At 34.2% G+C, this 20,062-nt stretch overlaps 2 protein-coding genes and 1 long non-coding RNA gene across 3 annotated transcripts in view; all 3 read left to right on the top strand.

Annotated features, from left to right (window-relative positions):
• The first annotated feature begins 959 nt into the window (after nucleotides 1-959).
• On the top strand, nucleotides 960-2,117 carry LOC136416924 (facilitated trehalose transporter Tret1-like). Its single transcript, XM_066402361.1, has 2 exons — nucleotides 960-1,150; nucleotides 1,207-2,117. Exons 1-2 carry the CDS (start codon nucleotides 1,030-1,032, stop codon nucleotides 2,115-2,117), a joined length of 1,032 nt encoding a protein of 343 aa, XP_066258458.1. The 5' UTR covers nucleotides 960-1,029.
• A 2,771-nt stretch (nucleotides 2,118-4,888) lies between these two features.
• On the top strand, nucleotides 4,889-7,944 carry LOC136416939 (uncharacterized). Its single transcript, XR_010752746.1, has 5 exons — nucleotides 4,889-5,025; nucleotides 5,370-5,502; nucleotides 6,967-7,005; nucleotides 7,066-7,353; nucleotides 7,413-7,944. It is a non-coding gene; the product is annotated as an uncharacterized lncRNA (long non-coding RNA).
• Nucleotides 7,945-10,462: 2,518 nt separating this feature from the next.
• Nucleotides 10,463-20,062, top strand: part of LOC136416816 (SH2 domain-containing protein 4A-like) — a 41,762-nt gene continuing 32,162 nt past the window's right edge. Inside the window, exon 1 of the mRNA XM_066402175.1 lies at nucleotides 10,463-10,908. The gene's annotated coding sequence lies outside the window, so the exon portion shown is untranslated. The remainder of the gene's footprint in view (nucleotides 10,909-20,062) is intronic.

Here is a 20,062-nt window from a genome sequence, read left to right as displayed (position 1 = left end):
TGGAATAAGCGAATGGACACTGTTTAAAATATTATGCGATAAATGTATTATTTAGGATTTTTATTTTTAATCGCAGTTTTCAAAAAACACCAAATCCCAAGAAATTAATTTTATTACAACAAAATCTCCGTACGATTTAAAATTGCTAGCGAATACTTAATAAAAAGAATGAATAATTTAATAAATCGTAATTTTATTTGTGCCCTCCCACAAATAAGACAAATAAAATTATTAGTAGTTTCAGACAAAACCCCTTGATATTACTTACGTGAGCAGAATGATAAGAAACTAAAGAAGAACCCAGCAAATATATTTCTTGTTTCAAAAATAAATTCATCGAAAAAGAAATCGAAAGCTTTTTTGGAATTTAGAATTTTATGTGTCATGTTCATTATTAACATACATTATGTGAGCATCCCAGTAATTTATGTTAAGGTCATTAATTAATATGTATCATTGATAAAGACCAATATCACTCTTTTCTACCTGTTTAAGTCATATTTGCATCGCAATTGTTATATTTCCCGAAATTGAAGCTCAAATTGATAGAATTGGCTGAATTAGCAAAATTTCGCCTAATTTTTATGATTCCAAGCAAATCTCCATTATCTGGTAGCTTAAGAGCGTGTTACAATTAAATTATTTATTTCCAACCGTTAAAGCTTATTTTGGTAATCTGAATCGATTTAAGTAAATTTTGTAGTGGTCTTATTGATACTGATCAATATCACTTTCTGAAAATTTATTTAAATTGCTCCTATTCTTCTCTCATTAAAGAAATAGATTATATTTGCGTATTATTTATTTGCTAAAAATCCTATAAATCTCATTAAATGATTTTACAGAGCGAAATCTTATTCCTAACAGGCACGTAAACATGTGTATGTAACCCCATAATTAGCCCAAACTAACAGCATTTGAACACTAAACTTAATCTCATTCACCAGAAATTTCTGAATATAAAATTGCTAGAACTCGCTTAGATTAACATCTTTGTTTCTTAAAGATCGCACTAGAGCTGAATTTAAAATGAGTGAGAAAGTTTCGATTATTGTTAACGCCCACAGCAGGCCTCCTGGAATGGTACTGATGGAGGAAAAAATTAGAAAACCCGAGCAAAGGAGAAACCAGTACATTGGAGGAATTGCCGGTAAGGCCTCCCAATAATGAATTTTCATACACTTATCCCATTTTGACGTTTTACAGCGTCACTTAATGGCTTCTGTGCAGGTACAGTACTAGCCTGGACCTCCCCAGCAATGCAACACATCCTACAACCTCCTTTAGGTAACAACACCGCCATCCCCAATCAATCACTACCTTCACCAAGCTTCACGATCTCTACTCTTGAAGAAGCAGCAGTGGGAGCCACTCTCATGTTCGGAGCCACCCTGGCTGCAATACCCTCAGGAATATGCGCCGATCTTTTTGGCAGAAAAATCGCTCTTCTCCTCATTGGACTTCTATATTTGAGCAATTACATCTTAATAGCTTGCGCTACAAATCTGTTGGTGTTACTAATCGCACGATTGTTTGCCAGAGTGGCCTTAGGGAGTAGCTGTGTGGTGGCTCCCATGTATATCGCAGAGATCACTGAAGAATCTCTTAGAGGCACCCTGGGCTCTTCATTCAGCCTCATGCTAACTCTAGGCATTCTGTACACCAACGTTATAGGAGTCGTTACTGAGTGGTTAGGACTGGCCATTGCTTTGGCTCTGACAAGTGGAGCTGCAGCATTATCCATCTTGTTCCTCCCCGAGACGCCTCTGTACCTGATAGCAGAAGAACGATTCGGCAAAGCTAGAAAATCGTTGATGTTTTATCGAGGAGATGAAGATCAAGTTTCTGAAGAGCTTACTGAACTGCAGAAGCATTTGCGCGAGCATCAAATGGGATCCTCAATTTGGGATTTATTTACCAAGAAGTGTTACAGAAAACCTTTGATCGCAATCTTGGGGGTGTTTATTTATCAGCAGTTTTGCGGTATAAACGCGGTTGTTTTCAATTTAATGCCCATATTTAGTGCCGCCAACATCAGTCCATGGGTTGCAGCCATTGTCCCCAACCTACTGACCATTTTCGTGGGAGCATCAAAATCGAAGATTTTAAAAGTTTGAACTGCTGTAGAATTTTTATTTCTACAAGTATTTTCAAAACTGTTGGTGCTAATTCTGCGTTAGGATCTTGACAAACGAATATAAATAATTTTATTTCAAAGATTGGGAGAAAACTCTCAAAAAATCTACGTTTGTACGGTTATGTCTGGTCTCACCAAAATATTACTGAATTGTGAATAACTCGAAGATTACAAATTTTCGGATAATGCATGTCGGAGATTTATTAGTCTTTAAAATTTGTAAACGTAACATTAGGATAGACAATAAGATGACGGACAGGCTGACAGGGCCATCTGAAGACAAAGCACTGTCGAACGAGGTCACTATTGCCACGGCGCGCTTAAGTGGCTATGTGTGCTAATTATTTGGGTGACACTAAACTATTGGTTCCTTTGTAATAGGGACTAGCAGGTACTTTTCCCACGGTTCTGAAAGACTCACCAGAACTGGGAAAGTTAAGACAACAGGGACAAAGAATGGGCAGTTAATAGATTGATGGGAAGAAGAGCGGTCGTGGAATAGTGAACTGGTTTGTCTGTCTCTTCTATCTTTCTTTTCTCTGTTCATAAAAAAAGCGATATACCAAATTTAAAAAAAAATAGAAAATACTTCTCAAGTTACTCCGACATGCATTATTAGTCAAAAAAGTTACAAATAGGCTCTATTATCACCCCTTAAAATTAAGTCCCACATCAACCAAACACCCTGTATTATATTTACTCATTCAGAGGTACAAGTGTGTTTTCACATTATTTGGAAGTGTAATTTACCAACATGCTAAGCCCAAGTACATAATCGGGTTTTAGCCTTAGAGGGGGCTTGGCCCCATTTCTGTGTTTATTATTCTCGAAAACATGTGGCTCCATGTGGCAAAACTTGGGCATCTCTCCTTGTAAGAACTCTCTATTTACCACCTTGTGAGAAAGTGTGGCTCAAATTGGTAGGACTGTAACATGCCTATGGGAAATCAATTTCGCCGGTCAATCAAATGTGGCCTTTTAAAGAGATAGTCAATGAAGTAACTAATAATAGCCCTTAGTTGTAGTACCCCCATGGATGTTATCCCTCAGTTTTTGTATTTAAAATCTTCAGAATTTTCTTGAATTCTCTTGGTCATATTGTCGGATTGACGAGAGCTCTTCATTTGCTTAAGTCCGTTTGAGGGCAGTAAGTATTTAACAGTGAAACAAATTACTTCGTAAGTTGTTCCACAGTTTAAGGTTCTATGGAAATAGTTGCTTGAATCAAGAAAAACGTTCTTCCAATAAAAGTTGTAAATTGCGGACAATTTGGTGAAGGAAAATTATTCACTATAGGATCTCGTCACATTACTGATGGCGATTGTTGAAAAAAAAATGTATTTATTAAATTATCTATATTATTCAGGCCTCCAAGTTGTTAAGTCTTTAACACACCTAGAGAAAATATTAAAATTGATGGCGATTTTATATTTAACATAAGTATACATACAATGACTCCCTAAAATATTCAGACACTTACCATCTTCTTTTGTGCATAGTATTAATGAAAATAAATAATTAGGAAACAGGACTTTGGTATAGGTTTGATATTAGTTTTTGCTCACTAACGATGTAAAAATATATTTATTATTAACTAATAATATCAAAAAAAGTAAAAAAGAAGAACACATTAGGCTCTTCTAGACAATGCCCAAGATCATTTTTGAATGTGGTCGAAGATTGACATCTCAACTCGAACATTTTCGAAAATGTTATGTTCCAAAAACGCTCCCTTACGAAAATACAGGGTTGCGAAGTTTTAGAAAAAAAATGGAAATTAATGAATATTTCGAAAACCGCTTGAGATATTTCAATAAAATTTGGTAAGTAAAGACAGTTTATAAAGGGGCATCAATTGCAATAAAAATATGCGTTTTTTTCTGAAACTTTGCAACCTTGTATTCTCGTAACGGAGCATTTTTGGAACATAATTTATATAACAAATTATCATTATTTTTTGTCAGATAGAATCCCACCTCAAAATATCCACACATCGTTAAGGAACACCCCGTATACGAGCAGTAAAAGCATAAGACCCACTGTGCACTTCTCTGCTTCAAGATAAAATGGAAGCAGAGTAGAAGATTGCATTTGTTTCGAAGATGTTTTTGAGGAATTAGTATAAATTTTTTAACAGGAATTTCTTTTGGAAATAGGAAAGGTTTTTACTTAGTATAAATAAGTTATATGATTTAATGAAATAAAGGAAATATCCTTACAATGGAAGAGTGTAACTTCTCATTAGTCTATGTGCCAAAAAAGATTTAACAGAAAAAATTAGGTTCAATTGCTGGATGTCAAAAACAATAGATTTTAATGCAAAAAATAAACAAAATAGACTAACTAGAAGTTATACTCTTCAATTGTACAGATGTTTTCGTTATTTCATTAAATCATATAACATATTTCCTATTTCAAAAAGAAATTCCTGTTAAAAATTCAATATTAATTCACGAAAAACATCTTCAAAATAAACGCAATCTTCTCTCTACTTTAATTGTTAATTTTCTGGTGCGTCGCGTGACACCATCTGTAAACCAGGGTTGTGTTTTCTCGGAAGTGTTTACAAGTTTCTGTATAGACATTGTAGATTTCTTTTTTGTATAGATTACAGATTTCTTCTTTTTAGAGACTCCAGATTTCTTTCTCAAACAGGTTTACCGATTTCTTTCTTGCGTACTTGTGGCGCCATTTTGCAGAAACGGCCGTGCTGTGCATTACGTCAATAGTGACATACATCAGGATTTTTTAATTTATTTGTTTTTATTGTTTGGATATAAAATTTAAAATTTTTAAGTATTACATAAAAAAATATTGTGTCCTTAAAAAATTGAAAAGTAAGAAGGAAGGGATGTCAGACCACCGATAGAAGATTTAGGAACTAGAAGGTATGATAGAAAAGAAACCGGTTGCCAAAGATTTTTCCAATAATTCTCCATATCCAATACTCATTCTAATACAGATAGAAGATGCAAACAACTTGTAACAAATGTCTGTTTCTTCTAATGCAAAGAAAACTTATCTTTTGTATCTTTGATTGCAAAGCACAGTTTTTATAAACTACTACATCAGATCAGTTGTCGAAGCTCGATTAACTTGAGACTAGCAATTTGAACTTGTGGAGTTTGACTTTCAACATTGATCGGTGGGATCTCACAATTCTTGTGTATTATCAAAGATAGCGAATATTCTCGGTGGAGAGATAGGTACTATAGTTGCCCATCTTTTTAAGATGAGAACCACAGCAGAAGGAAGGAAAGTCGTAGTTCCAAGGTGGAAAGAAGGGAAAAGGATTTTATCACATATCTTATTGGAAAGTGCAGGTTGCCCGTCAATGAAAGAACTCCTTAGGGTTATACAGAGAGGTATGTAGTTTTTTATTATTTGGTAGGAAATAATTTGTACCATGCTAGATTCCAAGTCAAGGGATCATTCACTTATGGATTATGGATAAGTGGTGCATTTGAGAAAAATATACGAAGGGGAAAGAATAATTTATTTAAAATTAATGAAATTGTCATTACAAAACGGTTCACTTTAGAAGAAACAATTGTCCTAGTATACAGAAAATAAACATTTAACATTTAGTACATCGTGTTTGGTTACCTACAGGACTTTTATTAGAAGTTTATTTGACAAATGGGCTTCTTAGGTAACAGTGCAGTGTAGGGTTGAAGTCTGTCTGATAAGTGGTTGTAAGTTCTGAAACACCCCATATTATAATAACTTCTATTATTGTGAGAATAACACTTACGAAAGGGAATTAAGGTTTTATAATACAAATTATTAAACATTCTAAATTTGTTCCTGTAGTTTCCAATTTGCAAGGTATCAAATATTTGTAACGAAGGGCTGGTAAATGTAATCTCGAAGGAACTTAAATGGATAGTTTAATAATTATACCTACAGTCGTTTCGAAGTTTACCTTTGAAGAGCCACTCCACAAATATGGAAATAGTTGCTGGAATGAGTAAAGTTTCTAAGAACTTCCAACAAAAGTTGTAAATTCCGCACAATTTGGCGAAGGAAAATTATTCACCATAAGATGGGAACGTTTACATATCTAAGTGTATTGTAGTGTGTCGGTGTGAAATAATTACACGAAGGAAAATTACAACATTTTTATACTTCTCTAAAATACAAAACCCCGGAATTTATGGGGGATAGAGTTTGTTCGTCGTTTCGTGAGAGAGGAAGAAATCGTAATCATTATTGGAAGGGTGGTTGCTTAGTGGAATCCTTCGAAGGGTCTTCCACTATCTAACTTAAGAGGAAAAGACCATATATCAATATAGGTCAACACGAGCCTGTCCAATTGCAATATATGGGCAGTTCGAAACAAAAGGCACTTAGAACAAAACAGATCTCTGATGGTTGACCCATTTGAAACACATAATTTTGGACAGTTCAAAGCCAACCAGACATTTTAACTCATGTTGAAATATGGCCATTAGATTCCTACGAAATAGTACAGGGTGATTTATGAGTGCAAGTCCATAAGTATCTGTAGCCTATGGTACTTTACATTAACTGAGCTCATCGTTTTTTTAAACCTAATTGAGGTGCATTATTTAACAGTGAAATAAATTACTTCGTAAGTTGATTCTGAGTTTGCAGTTCCAAGATCCATTATAATATGTTGTAATAAAAATTATTTCGCACATCTAAATTTTCTAGGCGGGTCATTCAAAAAGAGAAGAGATACATTTTTTGAATATAAAAACCTATACAAAATCATTTTTAGGTGTAAAATTTATGAATTCTATAATTATTGAAGCTTATTGGTTTGACTGATATGCAACCAATATTACACCCAATGTTTTTTGCAGATCAGCAATTCAGTCATCGACGATACTTCTGCGATAATGGTAAATCATTTAATTCTTCATGAATTGTAACTACATACAAATAATGTTATGTATTTTCAGGAAGGTGCTTCAGAAAGTATAAGTATGGATCCAATACTAGTTGACGACTTTCGCTTAACCCTTGCAAACTAAAAATATCCAAATCAGCTGCCAAAAAAGACTGGAAGATCTTTAAATTCAAACACGCGTCACAACTCATCAGCCTTAAAAAAGAATTAGAATTCCAAAAAAAAGACTCAGAATTGACTCAGAAAACACTTAGAAAATCAACTCAACATTATTCAAAAAGACTATCAGCTGTTGAAAGAGCAATATGAGGGCAAAATACCAAGTTTGGAAACCGACCCTGTAAATGAATGTGATTTTGATTGTTTTGAATTAATTTAATTATCATTGTTATTTTTTAGAAAGCCACAAATTGGAAAATATTTCAAAGGAATAAGCACGTAAAACTAAAAAGTTTCCTTGTCGCGGCTAAAGTTAAACATTTTGACTCTAAAATCCACCCAAGAGAATAATGATACAGGCATTTTGCGGAACAACACCAGAACAAACTTCAAGTATGGGGCTTTAGTATCAAAAGTTTTGAAGAAGAGGCCTTAAGACTGCACACTAGGGTGTGCCAGTCTGCACATCCCAGTTTTCCCATTGGGGAAAGTACTTCTATCCCGGACTACTTCTACAGCCGGAAAATGGCGGGTATTGGGCTTTCTTTGGGAGAGTTATCCGTTGCCAATAGATAGTTTAAAAATTGAAAAACATAAAAGTGAATTAATTAGTGCCTCCGAACTAAAGGTTGCCCCCATTTCCGATTAAGGTGTTGCACACACATTGAGAAATCAATTTTTATTTTGGAGTTATTCGCCAAGGATCACTTTTCAAATTTATGGCTTATTTGCTTTGAATCTCATTCTTTAATCCATTTGGGATAAATTTTTTGTCTACAACTTTTGAACATTTTTAGATAGTTTGTGTTGTTATTATTTAAGATAAAATATTATTTTTGTTAAAAAAGCTCTAACCATCTAATTACAATAATTGTTTAATGGAAGGTTTATACTATGCATTTAATAGTGGAGCCAGTATTATTTTTCGTGCCAGTAAATTTAGATTGCGTAACTGGCGCGCAAGTTAAAACTTTACATGCATGGACCGAAAAAGTCTGCAGGCTCTGAAATTCACTTGCGCCCATGACGACTCACACCGATACGAAAATATTCCATATTTTGCACGTGTAAACAATCACTTCTTCTCTTCAATCACACTTGCTGGCGAGTTCGCCAGTTAAGCCGCGTTTACATGATGCAAGTTTCTGTTTGCGCAAGTTCTTGATTGCAAGTCCTTGTAATTTGTCAACAAAATTGTTACTGTTTACACTACACAACCATTTGTGCAAGAATCAGTTACAGATTTTTGTTCAAAATTTCCTTCATCTGGAGGATTGGGCGCTTTGTAAAAGTGAAATTACTGATGTAGACAATTAAAGGCAAACATAGCCGAATTGGAAGGATTCCAGTACATTTGGCGTTCAGGACGGTAAAATTCACGTTTTTCTGAGAAGTTTGAAGTCGTAGCCTGACCGGATTGTGGGAATCGTCCGAATTGGGAAAAATTGGTTCAGTTACAGTTTTTTGTTCAAAATTTCCTTCATCTGGAGGATTGGACGCTATGTAAAAGTGAAATTATTGATGTAGACAAAAAATGCGTTTTTTTTTTTGGAAATACGCACGAACGATTTATTGGGGATATAAATGTTATTGTAGCTCAGAGATCTTACAACCTACGAATTTCTGCGTGGAAAATTTGAAGAACACCTCGATACTATCAATTTGAGGTATTAAATATGGCAATTAGACTTCATCGCTCTGATTATGGAGTTTCGAAATTTAGAAATACCACGAAACGACTAATTGGGGATATAAACGTTGTTGTAGCTCAGAGAACTTGCACCCAACGAATTTTTTAGCTACAATAGTCCCATTACTACCCATACTATTACAACCTACGAATTTTTGCACGCAGAAATTCGTAGGTTGTAAAGTCTCTGAGTTACAATGACATTTATATCCCCAATTAGTTGTTTTGTGCGTATTTCCAAATTTCGAAACTCAATAATCGGGGCAGATGAAGTCCAGTTGCCATATTTAATGTGTCTTATTGATGGCCTCGAGGTGCACTTTTAGAATTTTTCACGCAGAAGTTCGTAGGGTGCAATTTCTCTGAGCTACAACAACATTTATATCCCCAAGTAGTCGTTTCGTGCGTATTTCCAAATTTCGAAACTCAATAATCGGAGCAGGTGAAGTCCAGTTGCCATATTTAATGTCTCTTATTGATGGTTTTGAAGTGCTCTTTTCGAATTTTCCACACAGAAGTTCGTAGGTTGTAAGGTCTCTGAGCTACAATAATATTTATATCCCCAATTAATCGTTTCGTGCGTATTTCCAAATTTTGAAACTCTAATATTCATCTAAAATCATGGTGGATGATATGGCGTCCTTAATAAATGAAACAGGTATAATAGAAGCATGAAGATTTGCTAGAATTAAGATAGGTTAGAGATAATAAATACAATGTCCTTTTAGGAGAGTCTTAAGCTCAAATATTAATTTATCAAGCTTCATTCTGAGGAAAAATTGTTAGAAACACTTGCTTACAATAGAACTGGACTCTCTAATAACGTTGCCGAAGATCCTCCTTTGAATTGTTGGGTGTCACTTTTCAAATAATGGCCCCTTCCAAAATAAATCAACAAGGATGAGATCGGCAGATCGGGCAGGCTCTTCCAGTGAACCTCTTCTTTTATTCAGTGAAAACACATAGGTATTCGTCACTACATAAATTATCTTTAGCCCCTATTGATAATCAAAAAATATTTTAACCTGAATTGTGAATTCCCTCTATCGCGTGACGAAGCATTTGCATTCAAATGCATAGTTGTTTGAACTTTTTTCTTAATTTTAGGGTAAGAATTTTTTGTGCATATATAAGAGGTGTCTAAAATCTTCCCCTTTAATCACCTTTTTGAAACATACAAACAAAAAAATAGGAAATGAGAAATACTTAGATAGAATGAAAGTGACCTTGTAATACAGTTCCTGTCGATCATGACCTTCTATCTACGGTTTTGTGACTATATGGAAAATCACCCGTAAGGATGTGACTCATACGAAATTAACTAACTGTGCTATGGAAGTTTTCAAAGAGAATTACGGTTTAGGAGCGTGATTCTTGAATGTTTTACTACTAAAAAATTTAAAGCTTTTGAGATTCCTATTGGTTTTCGGAACTCCAGAATCAGCTGTATTTTTTTCTGAAGTGCGCCACTGCTCACAAAACCAAAAATAACCTATGGTTCAAATTAAATTCCATTGTCAATGGACCCACCCTAGAATCGTCGCCATCACCCATTATAATCCTCTCCAAAGTCAAAGGACAGACCGTGAAATTTCGAAACGTCTTCGGCAGTACCGCAGTTAAGTAGTCAGTTCGCAGCAAATCGTGATCAGAGCAGGAGTACCGTCCTGTTAGTGCACGGAAAGAAGCGCACGCGCGTATTTTCCCGGCATAGATCGCACCGGTTTAAACAAAACACACATGCACATGAGTTTGGTACTACTCTATTCTGACATAGTCTCCCATCCTGATGGTTTATGAATAATAGATAAGAAAGTTTTGACGCGACCGGAGGATATTCCTCATATATTCGTCAGTCACCATTAAATGGTACTGCAACGCAGTTAATGGAACGTGTCGAGAGTTATTGCATTATTGACTTTGGCTCCTGTTGACCCGAAGAAGTGTGGTACCGTTGACTTCGATCGCTAATTCGGAATTCACTGCAGGAGAGAAGGAATTTGTGTTGGGCCGTTATTCGGACAAGCATCTTGAACCCAAGCAAAGGTTCGTATAAAAATGTGGTTGGGTTGTAAAAAGCGGTTCGAGTTGGGATTTAGCACCGGTGCAAGACATCATACAACAATCAGTTATTAAATGATTTTGATGTGACTGGAATAGTACGTACCTGCTGCATGGATTTTATTTTTATAATTTTTTTTTTCATTTTGTATATGCGGTTTTTGATGTTGAGAAAATAATATCTAGAACACCTTTTGTGGTGGCGGATTCTTACAATTTTTTATGAATGATTAGCTATGAGCGAAAACAAAATTTCATGAAGTTGAAAAACAGTGTTGCAGTTGCAAAATTTATCGTTTATCTCTAGTATTTTTTGTTCGTATTTTCCGACTTGAATTTTCAATTTTACTTTCACAACAAAGCACGAGCTAAGTAAATCACTAGTTCCTGTTTGACCCTATTTTATGGCACGGTTGGCACAAATTGATTGAGTGAATGAACGTATTCTCCAATTAAAAAAAAAATGTTATAAATTAAAAATATAAAAAAATTAATAAAAAAATAAATTAAATCACGAGTTAAATAATTTAATCTATTTCACTATTAACGTAACAATACCGTCGTGCGCCCTTGGTATTGGTACCTTTGGAACGCTCTTGAAACCTCCATGAAAGACTGCCATACATTATTAAAAATATGTGAAGCACATTTAGCACCGCTCTATAGAAAAATGCAACATTTTAAAATTTTTGTGAACTTTTTCTCTTTTTTTGAGACACATTTGGTATAATTTTAACGTTAAATTTTTTCCTGTTTTTTGCAAGGCACCTGTTTTCAGACTTAGAATTGAAATTAAAGCTGCAGAATTTGATTTTTGTTAGATTTTTAACTCCAAATTTACGTCTTCAGTGACGTGCCTTCACGCCTAACGTGACTTGTATGTTTCCGTTATATTTTTGCATTTTTGAGATTCTCTTGTATTCGCATTTAGGTTACAAAGTAAGACTTGAACATTTTGAATTGCTCAGAATTTTTCATGTTTAAAAATGAGGGTTTTAGGAATATCCCAGTGAGATTTTGGGTGTTTAAAAATTTATCGAAATGTACCGATTTTTCCAGTTTTTTTGAAACCTGGAGATCTCAAGATTATGATCATGATACATAACTTTTTTGAGCAACATAATAGGTGCATTTTTTATTTATAGCTTTAAGACCAGCTTAATTTATTGAAAAAAAAATGAAGATATCTTTTTTTTTAACTAAAATGTAAAAAAATCTATTACGTGGTATATTATTATACAGGAGTACCTAGGACTTTTAAAAATTTGCCATGAAACGTACAAATCTGAATTTAAAAAACTCAAATTGTTGTTATTATCTCAAAAACTAAGCAGTATTTAAAATTTAAAAATTTACTGGTTTACAGACATAAAAAAACATAAAATTTTTGTATCAAACTTTTAACTGAAAAACCTTTAATTTTTAATTTATTTAGAAAATTATATTTGGACAAATTTTAGTTTTTCCATAATAACTTGGAAACTGAAAATCATTTGGCAATATTGTTGTCAGTGCTTGAAAGAATATTAAATTTATTACATTTTTAAAATTTAACCGAGCCTGTAACTCTTACCGTTTAAGAGATATCAATGATAGCACATCGGATTTGGAACACTCTATGACTTATATTTTAATATCTTCAAATATTAAGTTTAACAGGAACTCTATAAAGTGTAACAGGCAAAGATCAATATCGCGGAGTTTTTAGTAAAGGATGAAAAATCTCGGATATCGATAACGAAAATGCTAGAGGGGGTAATGAAAAGCAAAGAAAACTAGGAATATATAAGAAAAAATTTGTAGGAAAATCAAGAAAACCGCATGATCTTTTTTCACCCGTCTCCCGAAGTAATGTTTACGCGGTTCCGGGAGGGTTCATCAGGGTGAAGAGAGGGAACGAGTTTAGTCGGTCTGTGATCGTAGATGAACATACAAACCCAACACTATGTGAGTACCCCATACCGTTTTCAGCTAGTTCACATGTTTGGTAACAGACTATTTAATATTCTATTTAAAAAAAAGGTTAGTTCAGGTTAGCCAAAAACCTAAAAGCCATACTCCAGTAAGTTTTTAAAGTCAGGTATAAATAATGCTAAAAAAAAAGTTATTCTTTATTATCGCTTCTTCAGTTCGCTCCGCCATTCGTCTCCATTAGCCATTTATATTCATCCCTGACTACAAATGATAAAAGCACGTATTTTCTTACGGAATAACAATAAGGCATTGTCTTTATATAATTATACTTGGGCAAAGTTTTAAATAACCAATAAATTATGATAAGGGGAATGAACTTCATTGTTTCTAATTTCAATAGGTTCGATTTATCGGGTTTGCAGACTATGATGTCTGAGATTTAGCTCCACCAACGGGTTCACTGATTTGGAAAACATTCGTGAAACTAAGCTTAAGTTTATTAAATAAAACTTTTCTTTAAATTAAAAACAATTCATTGGTGTAAACAATCATTATCTATGTCAGTTTGTTATCGTCGCGCAAAAGCCAAACAAAAAGGTATAATTGTTCTCGTAGAAATATCGCATTAAAGCACGAAGTTTGCTTAAGTTTGCACATACTGCCTAGATAACGATCTTTTAGTCATCGTAGTATTTTCAATCACACTTAGTATAAACTGTTCTTAAAAGTAGTCGAAAAATAGTATTTTTAAACGCACCCACTTCGGAAATTCCTTGGCCAATTTCCCTGAACAAAAAAGGCTCTGAAAGTCCGTTTCCTCTAAAATCATCGACGAACCTTGAAATATTTCTTCTCCAGAATGCTGTATAGGGTAAAGAAAAATACCATGCAGAATTCTTAATTTTCAACCCCCTGTGTTTGGTAGCTAAGGTTGTTGTAATGGCATTTATCGGCTTTGGTCGAGACTCTTCAAAAATATATCTGTTTTTATTTGAACACCCTGAGTCTAACAAGTAAATTATGTTTAAAAGATCATTTCGTAGAGAATCAGTGGTGTAGATTGGTAGGCACTAAAAAAATCACTAAATGGTGTACGAGGTCAGAAACAAAAAAATATAATGCACCACTGTTACATTTATGTTATTGTTCCGAAAACCTAACATAAATCAATTTGATATTCAATGTGTAATATCTTCTCACTATTATGTGAGGTGAGGAAAAACGTACTACACTCGTCACTTAATGCCAATTCTCGATCGACCTTCTTAAAGAGTAAGAGAGACCAAAACTAAACAGGGTTTTCTCCACTTACACACACGTATTCAGTTTCACCTACGTTGACAACTACCTGAAAATTAACTTTTTTGTGAATTAAATTCTCACATTGCTTAGGTTTTATTTTTCCCCTTTTATTCTTCTCTAACCGTAATCTATATTTCGACGCTCTTGCTCTATCCGACCCAGTTTTAGTTGCTCCACATGCGTTCTATCAGCCTCGTATCTGGTGATCTAAGAGGCCGGTTCATTGTTCGACGTCGTTCTCTTTCATGACTTCATTAACAATTCCACCTGGAGTGGAAGAGCATTATTGTCCGCCAGAATCAGACCATTTCCAAAGTTTTACGTAACGACGCAATATCGATGTCTAATGGTATTCATGGTTTGTCCAATGAAAACTATCAAGTCAGCCCATTTCTGATCATTCCACCTCAGTGAGTGTGACAAAACTGTTTTGAAGATGAGTGTTCATCAATGATTCTACAAAAATGCTGGAGCTTCACACTCCTTTCATCCTCTCCGATCATCGTCAAAGTGTTTCCGAAATTCAAGCTCTTCATTTCGATTAGTTTTGCGAGCAGTTTACTTCGGCAAGGCTCAGGGAGCAGGCACCTCTACGCATGAGTAGGTACCTATCTGCCTAACCATAGAAGAACTCCTTATCAATCAATTTTCTGCAGTAAACCATACAAATGCAAATCTTTGTTTACACAATTTTTCCATTATCGACTTCCTTAGGCAACACAATAGCTTGAAGGGATAATTGCTGTGTCCTCAGCTTTTGGGTCAAAGTTTTGTTGAATTTTCTACAGGTACTCAGTGTGAAAAGACAAGGTGCTTGATTTGATAATGTTAAAAATCGAATAAATGCATTATCTGCCAATTAACTAATTGAAGGTGAACATCATACTAAAAACGTATTCATAAAAGTCGGTATTCCTGTTAAGGCCAATAAGATTTTTATAATAACTACATCTTCGGCAAATGGCCAGTTAATTACATTTTAGACAATTTAGACCCACCGTATAATAATAAATTCCTTTTATGGGTGAAGCAACAGCGATCATGGTTATTTTTAAAATAAAATTTTTGCCATTGTGCCTTTGATGGATACTTTGCATTATCCGCTTTGATGGGCGAAAATGATGGTAAATGCAACTTTTGATGATTAAAAGCTGCTCTAACAGTGCAAATATGTAGGTGTAGGTATTTACTGATATTTCAAGAGGTGTTAGGCTTTCATGGTTTTCTGCCATTGATTTATACTGTAAATTTATCTAGTTACAACATACTAAATTACAAATGAACATTGAACTAAGCAACATTTGATGCTTTACAGCAGTAGTAAAATCTGTAAAATTGAGTGGTAAACATCCTAAACTTGACTACCGTGATTGATACTAATTCAGGAGATTATGATTAACCCGTAATTTCCATAACGTTGTTTACTTTAATCACGAGAAAATGCGTTGGATTAATATTTTCGATCATTTTCGTCTTTTTTCGGTATTAGATGTTATTAGAATGGTACACTACACCGCAAAATTAACGCATATTTTTAATTTTTACCCATTTTCGTTTTTATAATTTTAGAATAAAAATTTTATGTCTACTAACGAAGCATGACCATGGTTTTTAATAAAACTAACTCAATGAAATCAAAAAGGGGTATAGTTAAATGAGTACTTAAAAGCGCGTATTTTCCCTTCTTGCATCTTATTACTGCCTCACACCTCCTTAACGTACTTGAAATTAAGTTTCTAATATTAACTTGATTAATTCGATCTCATATTCCCGTGATCCTTAATCATAGCTCATTTAAATCCTTAGGGGGAACCTGCAAGGTTCTAACACGTCGACCCATGTTGTTTCATAAATATTCGATGGGGTTCAGATCAAGGTTTTTTGCTGGCTAAAGCAACGTTTGAATTTCCACATTTTGGAGGTAATTGTATATTACTCGTATCACGTGTGGACGTGCATTATCGTGCTTCAATAAAAATTCCTCACCGATAAATGGAACATGTGGTACTACATGTTTTTTTTAAATGTCTGTTAGGTATCGGTGGATTGTCAAACCATTGTTCTGAAGCACAACTAACTTCATGCGACTGTCCAAACTAATGCCTCCTCGTATCATAACAGATCCGGCTTTGTAGCTTAGAGTGCTGACAATGTCGCACTAGGTGTATCGCTTTTCAGGACGTTGATAGATTTTCCTGCGACGATCTTCATTGAAAAGGAAAATAGCGACTCATTCGCAAGGAGTACGTCTCCCCAATCTTGGTGCTCTCGAGCAAATTGAAGAAGAAGTTAATAGGGGACCGCTTGCAGCCCTGTAAGGAGTAACATTCCTTTCTGTTAACTTTCTTCTCACTGTATCTTGACTGATACGAAAGGCATATCGACGAGAAAATTTCTGCTGCAGCGCAGTGCCTGTAATGAATCGACTTCGTAAAGCTTTCAATCGTAAAAATTGATTTTAGTTTTTCGTGGTCAACCTTTGTCGCCCTTGTCTAGGTCTTCTTTGGTTAGTACTAGTGATTGTAGATTGTGCCATCCCAAATCGCAGTATGATTTAAACTTATGGCAAACCTACTTCCGCAAATACCACAGTAGCTGCACATTTTTCCAGCGAAAGATTTTTATTCTCATGGGCATTTTGGGCTATTTTCTTTGGGAACAAAATTTTCAATTCATAAAACGCTTTAAAAATTATGCGTTAATTTGTAATGTAGTGTATATCAATCATCATTCTACTAGAAATTAGATAAAAATAAATACTACTTAAGTGCCATTCTGGAGATTTTGGATCCTTAAGTATTGCGCGCTCAGCTCCTATTAGGTACATATCTGATATAGACCCACTTAGGGATGGGTGGTATTTGCAAAAATAAAAACAGGATTAAAATGCACTGATATGTTTGTGTAAATACTCACAAAAGGTTAGGGTGTGTTATAATACTGTTATTTAATTAAATGCGCCAATTAAATATCTCAAAGTGGTTTTGCAATTTTCCTTTTACTCAATCTATTTTCAAGTAAGCTCAACATACCTTGTTCTGTTCTACTGATCTAAAACGTTTGATCTTCAAATTAACATCGTAAACAATAATTTCATTAGGGAGGTTTCAGTGGTTAAAGTGAGATATTTACTTATAGGTAGGTATTCAGTAACCAGATACTAAGCGAAGGTACTACCTCTGATGGTGACCGTTAGAATTCAATCGTTAAGTGCCAGTTTAATGTAGGTCAAGATCTAGCAGTGATTAGGTACTAGTTTATCTTAAAATCATTTGGTGCTACTTTAGTTAATCGTTACTTCAAGATTAGCTTATCATGACTTACTTAATTACTGATTGACTACCTAGAGGGTACCTTATCCTTTTACATAATAGCACCCTACACTATCATTTTAAATAATCTCATCATGAGTTATTATATTAATATTTTAGCTCTTAATACTTCGATCATTTCAATTTTTTTGTAATTTGTTTGCTGTACAAAAAAAATCATATTGCTCATGATCATTTTGGAACTTCGAGTCTTACGGGTATATGAAGTTTGTTTTACCCATATGGATGAATTTTTATTGCAAATATATGTAGTTACGAGGATATATTACTTGCCAATAATATTTAAAATTAACGTTGTACATTAACGATGTACTTTTACTTCCAAATATCCTTCAAAGTAATTTTGATAATTTCACGATAAACAGATACAGGGTGTTCATTTCACAGCCAATTGAGCTCTTATGAGTTTACTTCTGATTTCATGAAAAAAATTAAGGGAATATACATAAAGGTACGTTTCAAAAATTTGTGACAACCCTACAAGGAGTCACAAAAGGCGAGGCGGCATATAGTGTCATTTTTTTTAATGGGATCATTTGGATTTTTTTCACGTGATAGAATTCTCGCTTGAGTTTCTGTTAGTTCCTAGATTTTTTTACCATGGGATGCAGTAACTTGAAACTATGACATTTTGAAAGAAATTTTAGACATTCACAGTACCTCATAAAAAATTAATATCGCAGTTAATTTAAGTTAGATTTTTGGATGGATTTTCATGTAAAATCCCTTTAGCAGGCACGAATATTCGTTTAGCTAAAAATACATACGGGGTGCTGATAATAATAACTTCAATTTTCAACTTCAATTTTCTTGACTGCTGTCAAAACTCAAAACAAACAACATCAAAACCATGGCAACGCATGCTAAATATTGAGCCATGAATGAAAGTTAACCTGAAATAATTAATAATTCGATTAACATTTAATACGAATATGGCATTATTTTATACCAAAACGAAGGAAATTGAATTATCTTTCCTTTTATCTCCCTCCTCTTTCCTTTTGCGTCATAAAAAGCATACTATTTGAAAAAATCAAGGAAATTGAATAGGCGAAAATTTATGTTGTTATTGTGAAAATCCTGTATGTATTTTTGTATATTCGCATTCTGTATGTTGTGTATATTCGTGCCTGTTAAGGAGTTTTTACGCGAGAATCCATTATAAAATTATCAAAATTTAATGTATGCTAACTGTGATATTAATTTTTTTATAAATCACTACAAATGTTTAAAATTTCTTTCAAAACGTCATAGATTGGAGTCATTGCATCCCAGAGTAAAAAAACACAAACTCAAGAGAGGGTTATACTGCATGAAAAAAATACAGGTGGTCCCATTAAAAAAAAATTACACTTTATGACGCCCCGCTTTTTTGGGGACACCCTATAGAGTTATTACTAATTTTACAATCAATCTTCATTAGCCTCATATACATCTCCTAACTGATTTTTTTATGAAATCACAAATAAACTGATAAGAGCTAGAGGAGCTGTTAAATGATCATCTTGTATATACATCAGGTTCTCACTTCACTCACTGGCTCTTTACTAATCTATTTAGGCAAAACTTCTATGATATACAGTAGCGGATAAAAGTGGAGCAACAAACATATTTTTGAAAATATTCATGGTTTGCTACGACTTATTCATAAATTAGTAATATCAAAATTATGTTAGGATACCTAGAAATAACGCTGCAGAAAATTATAAGTTTATTCCCGAATTCAAGGTATTTAACAACAAAAACGAATAAATGTGGCGGACAAAAGTAAAGCAACAATATATAAAAATTCTTTCTGACGTCTTTTTTTCTCATACACATTTGAGTTATTGTGTTTAGTATTATTGGTGAAAACTAGCAAATATGCCTCGTGGTAAATCTCTCTCAGTACAATTGAAACAATTAATTATTTCGAAGTTTGAATCTAGAATGTCCCAAAGTGATATTGCTAGAGAATTAAATCTTAATCGCTCTATAATCTGTAGAGTATTGCGTGCCTACAAGATTCGCAAAAGTGTAGTGAGTCCTCCAAAAACAGGTCGTCCTCGAAAGACAACAAGAGTTCAAGACAAAAAAATTGTGAACATTTCAAAAGGGGATCCATATAAAACAGCAGTTGATATTGCACAGGAATGTAGTGACTTTGGTGTTTCTGTAAGATTGATTCGAAGACGCTTAGAAGAAAAAAGTTTGAATGCCCGCAGACCCGCTAGAAAACCCTTCATTTCTAAGAAGAACAGGATGGCCCGGCTCCATTTTGCAAATGACCATCTTAACTGGAGTTTCGAAAAATGGAAAACTGTGCTATTCTCCGACGAGTGTAAATTTAATTTGTATTCCTCGAATGGAATTCGATATGTCAGGCGTCCTCCAAATGAAAGGTACAAGCCAAAGTACACTAAAGGCACAATTAAATTTGGTGGGGGTAACGTATTAGTGTGGGGATCATTTTCCGGGTTTGGAATGGGACCATTGATAAAAATAGAGGGCATTATGGACCGGTTTAAATATCTGGAGATATTAATGGATCATATGCTTCCGTTTGCAGAGGAAAACTTGTCATTATCATGGATTTTTCAACATGACAATGA

This window comes from Euwallacea similis, chromosome 25 (assembly GCF_039881205.1).
Source record: "Euwallacea similis isolate ESF13 chromosome 25, ESF131.1, whole genome shotgun sequence".
Classification (NCBI taxonomy): Eukaryota; Metazoa; Arthropoda; class Insecta; order Coleoptera; family Curculionidae; genus Euwallacea; species Euwallacea similis.
Note: the sequence above shows the minus strand (reverse complement) of the source record. Positions and strands in the feature narration are given on the sequence as shown.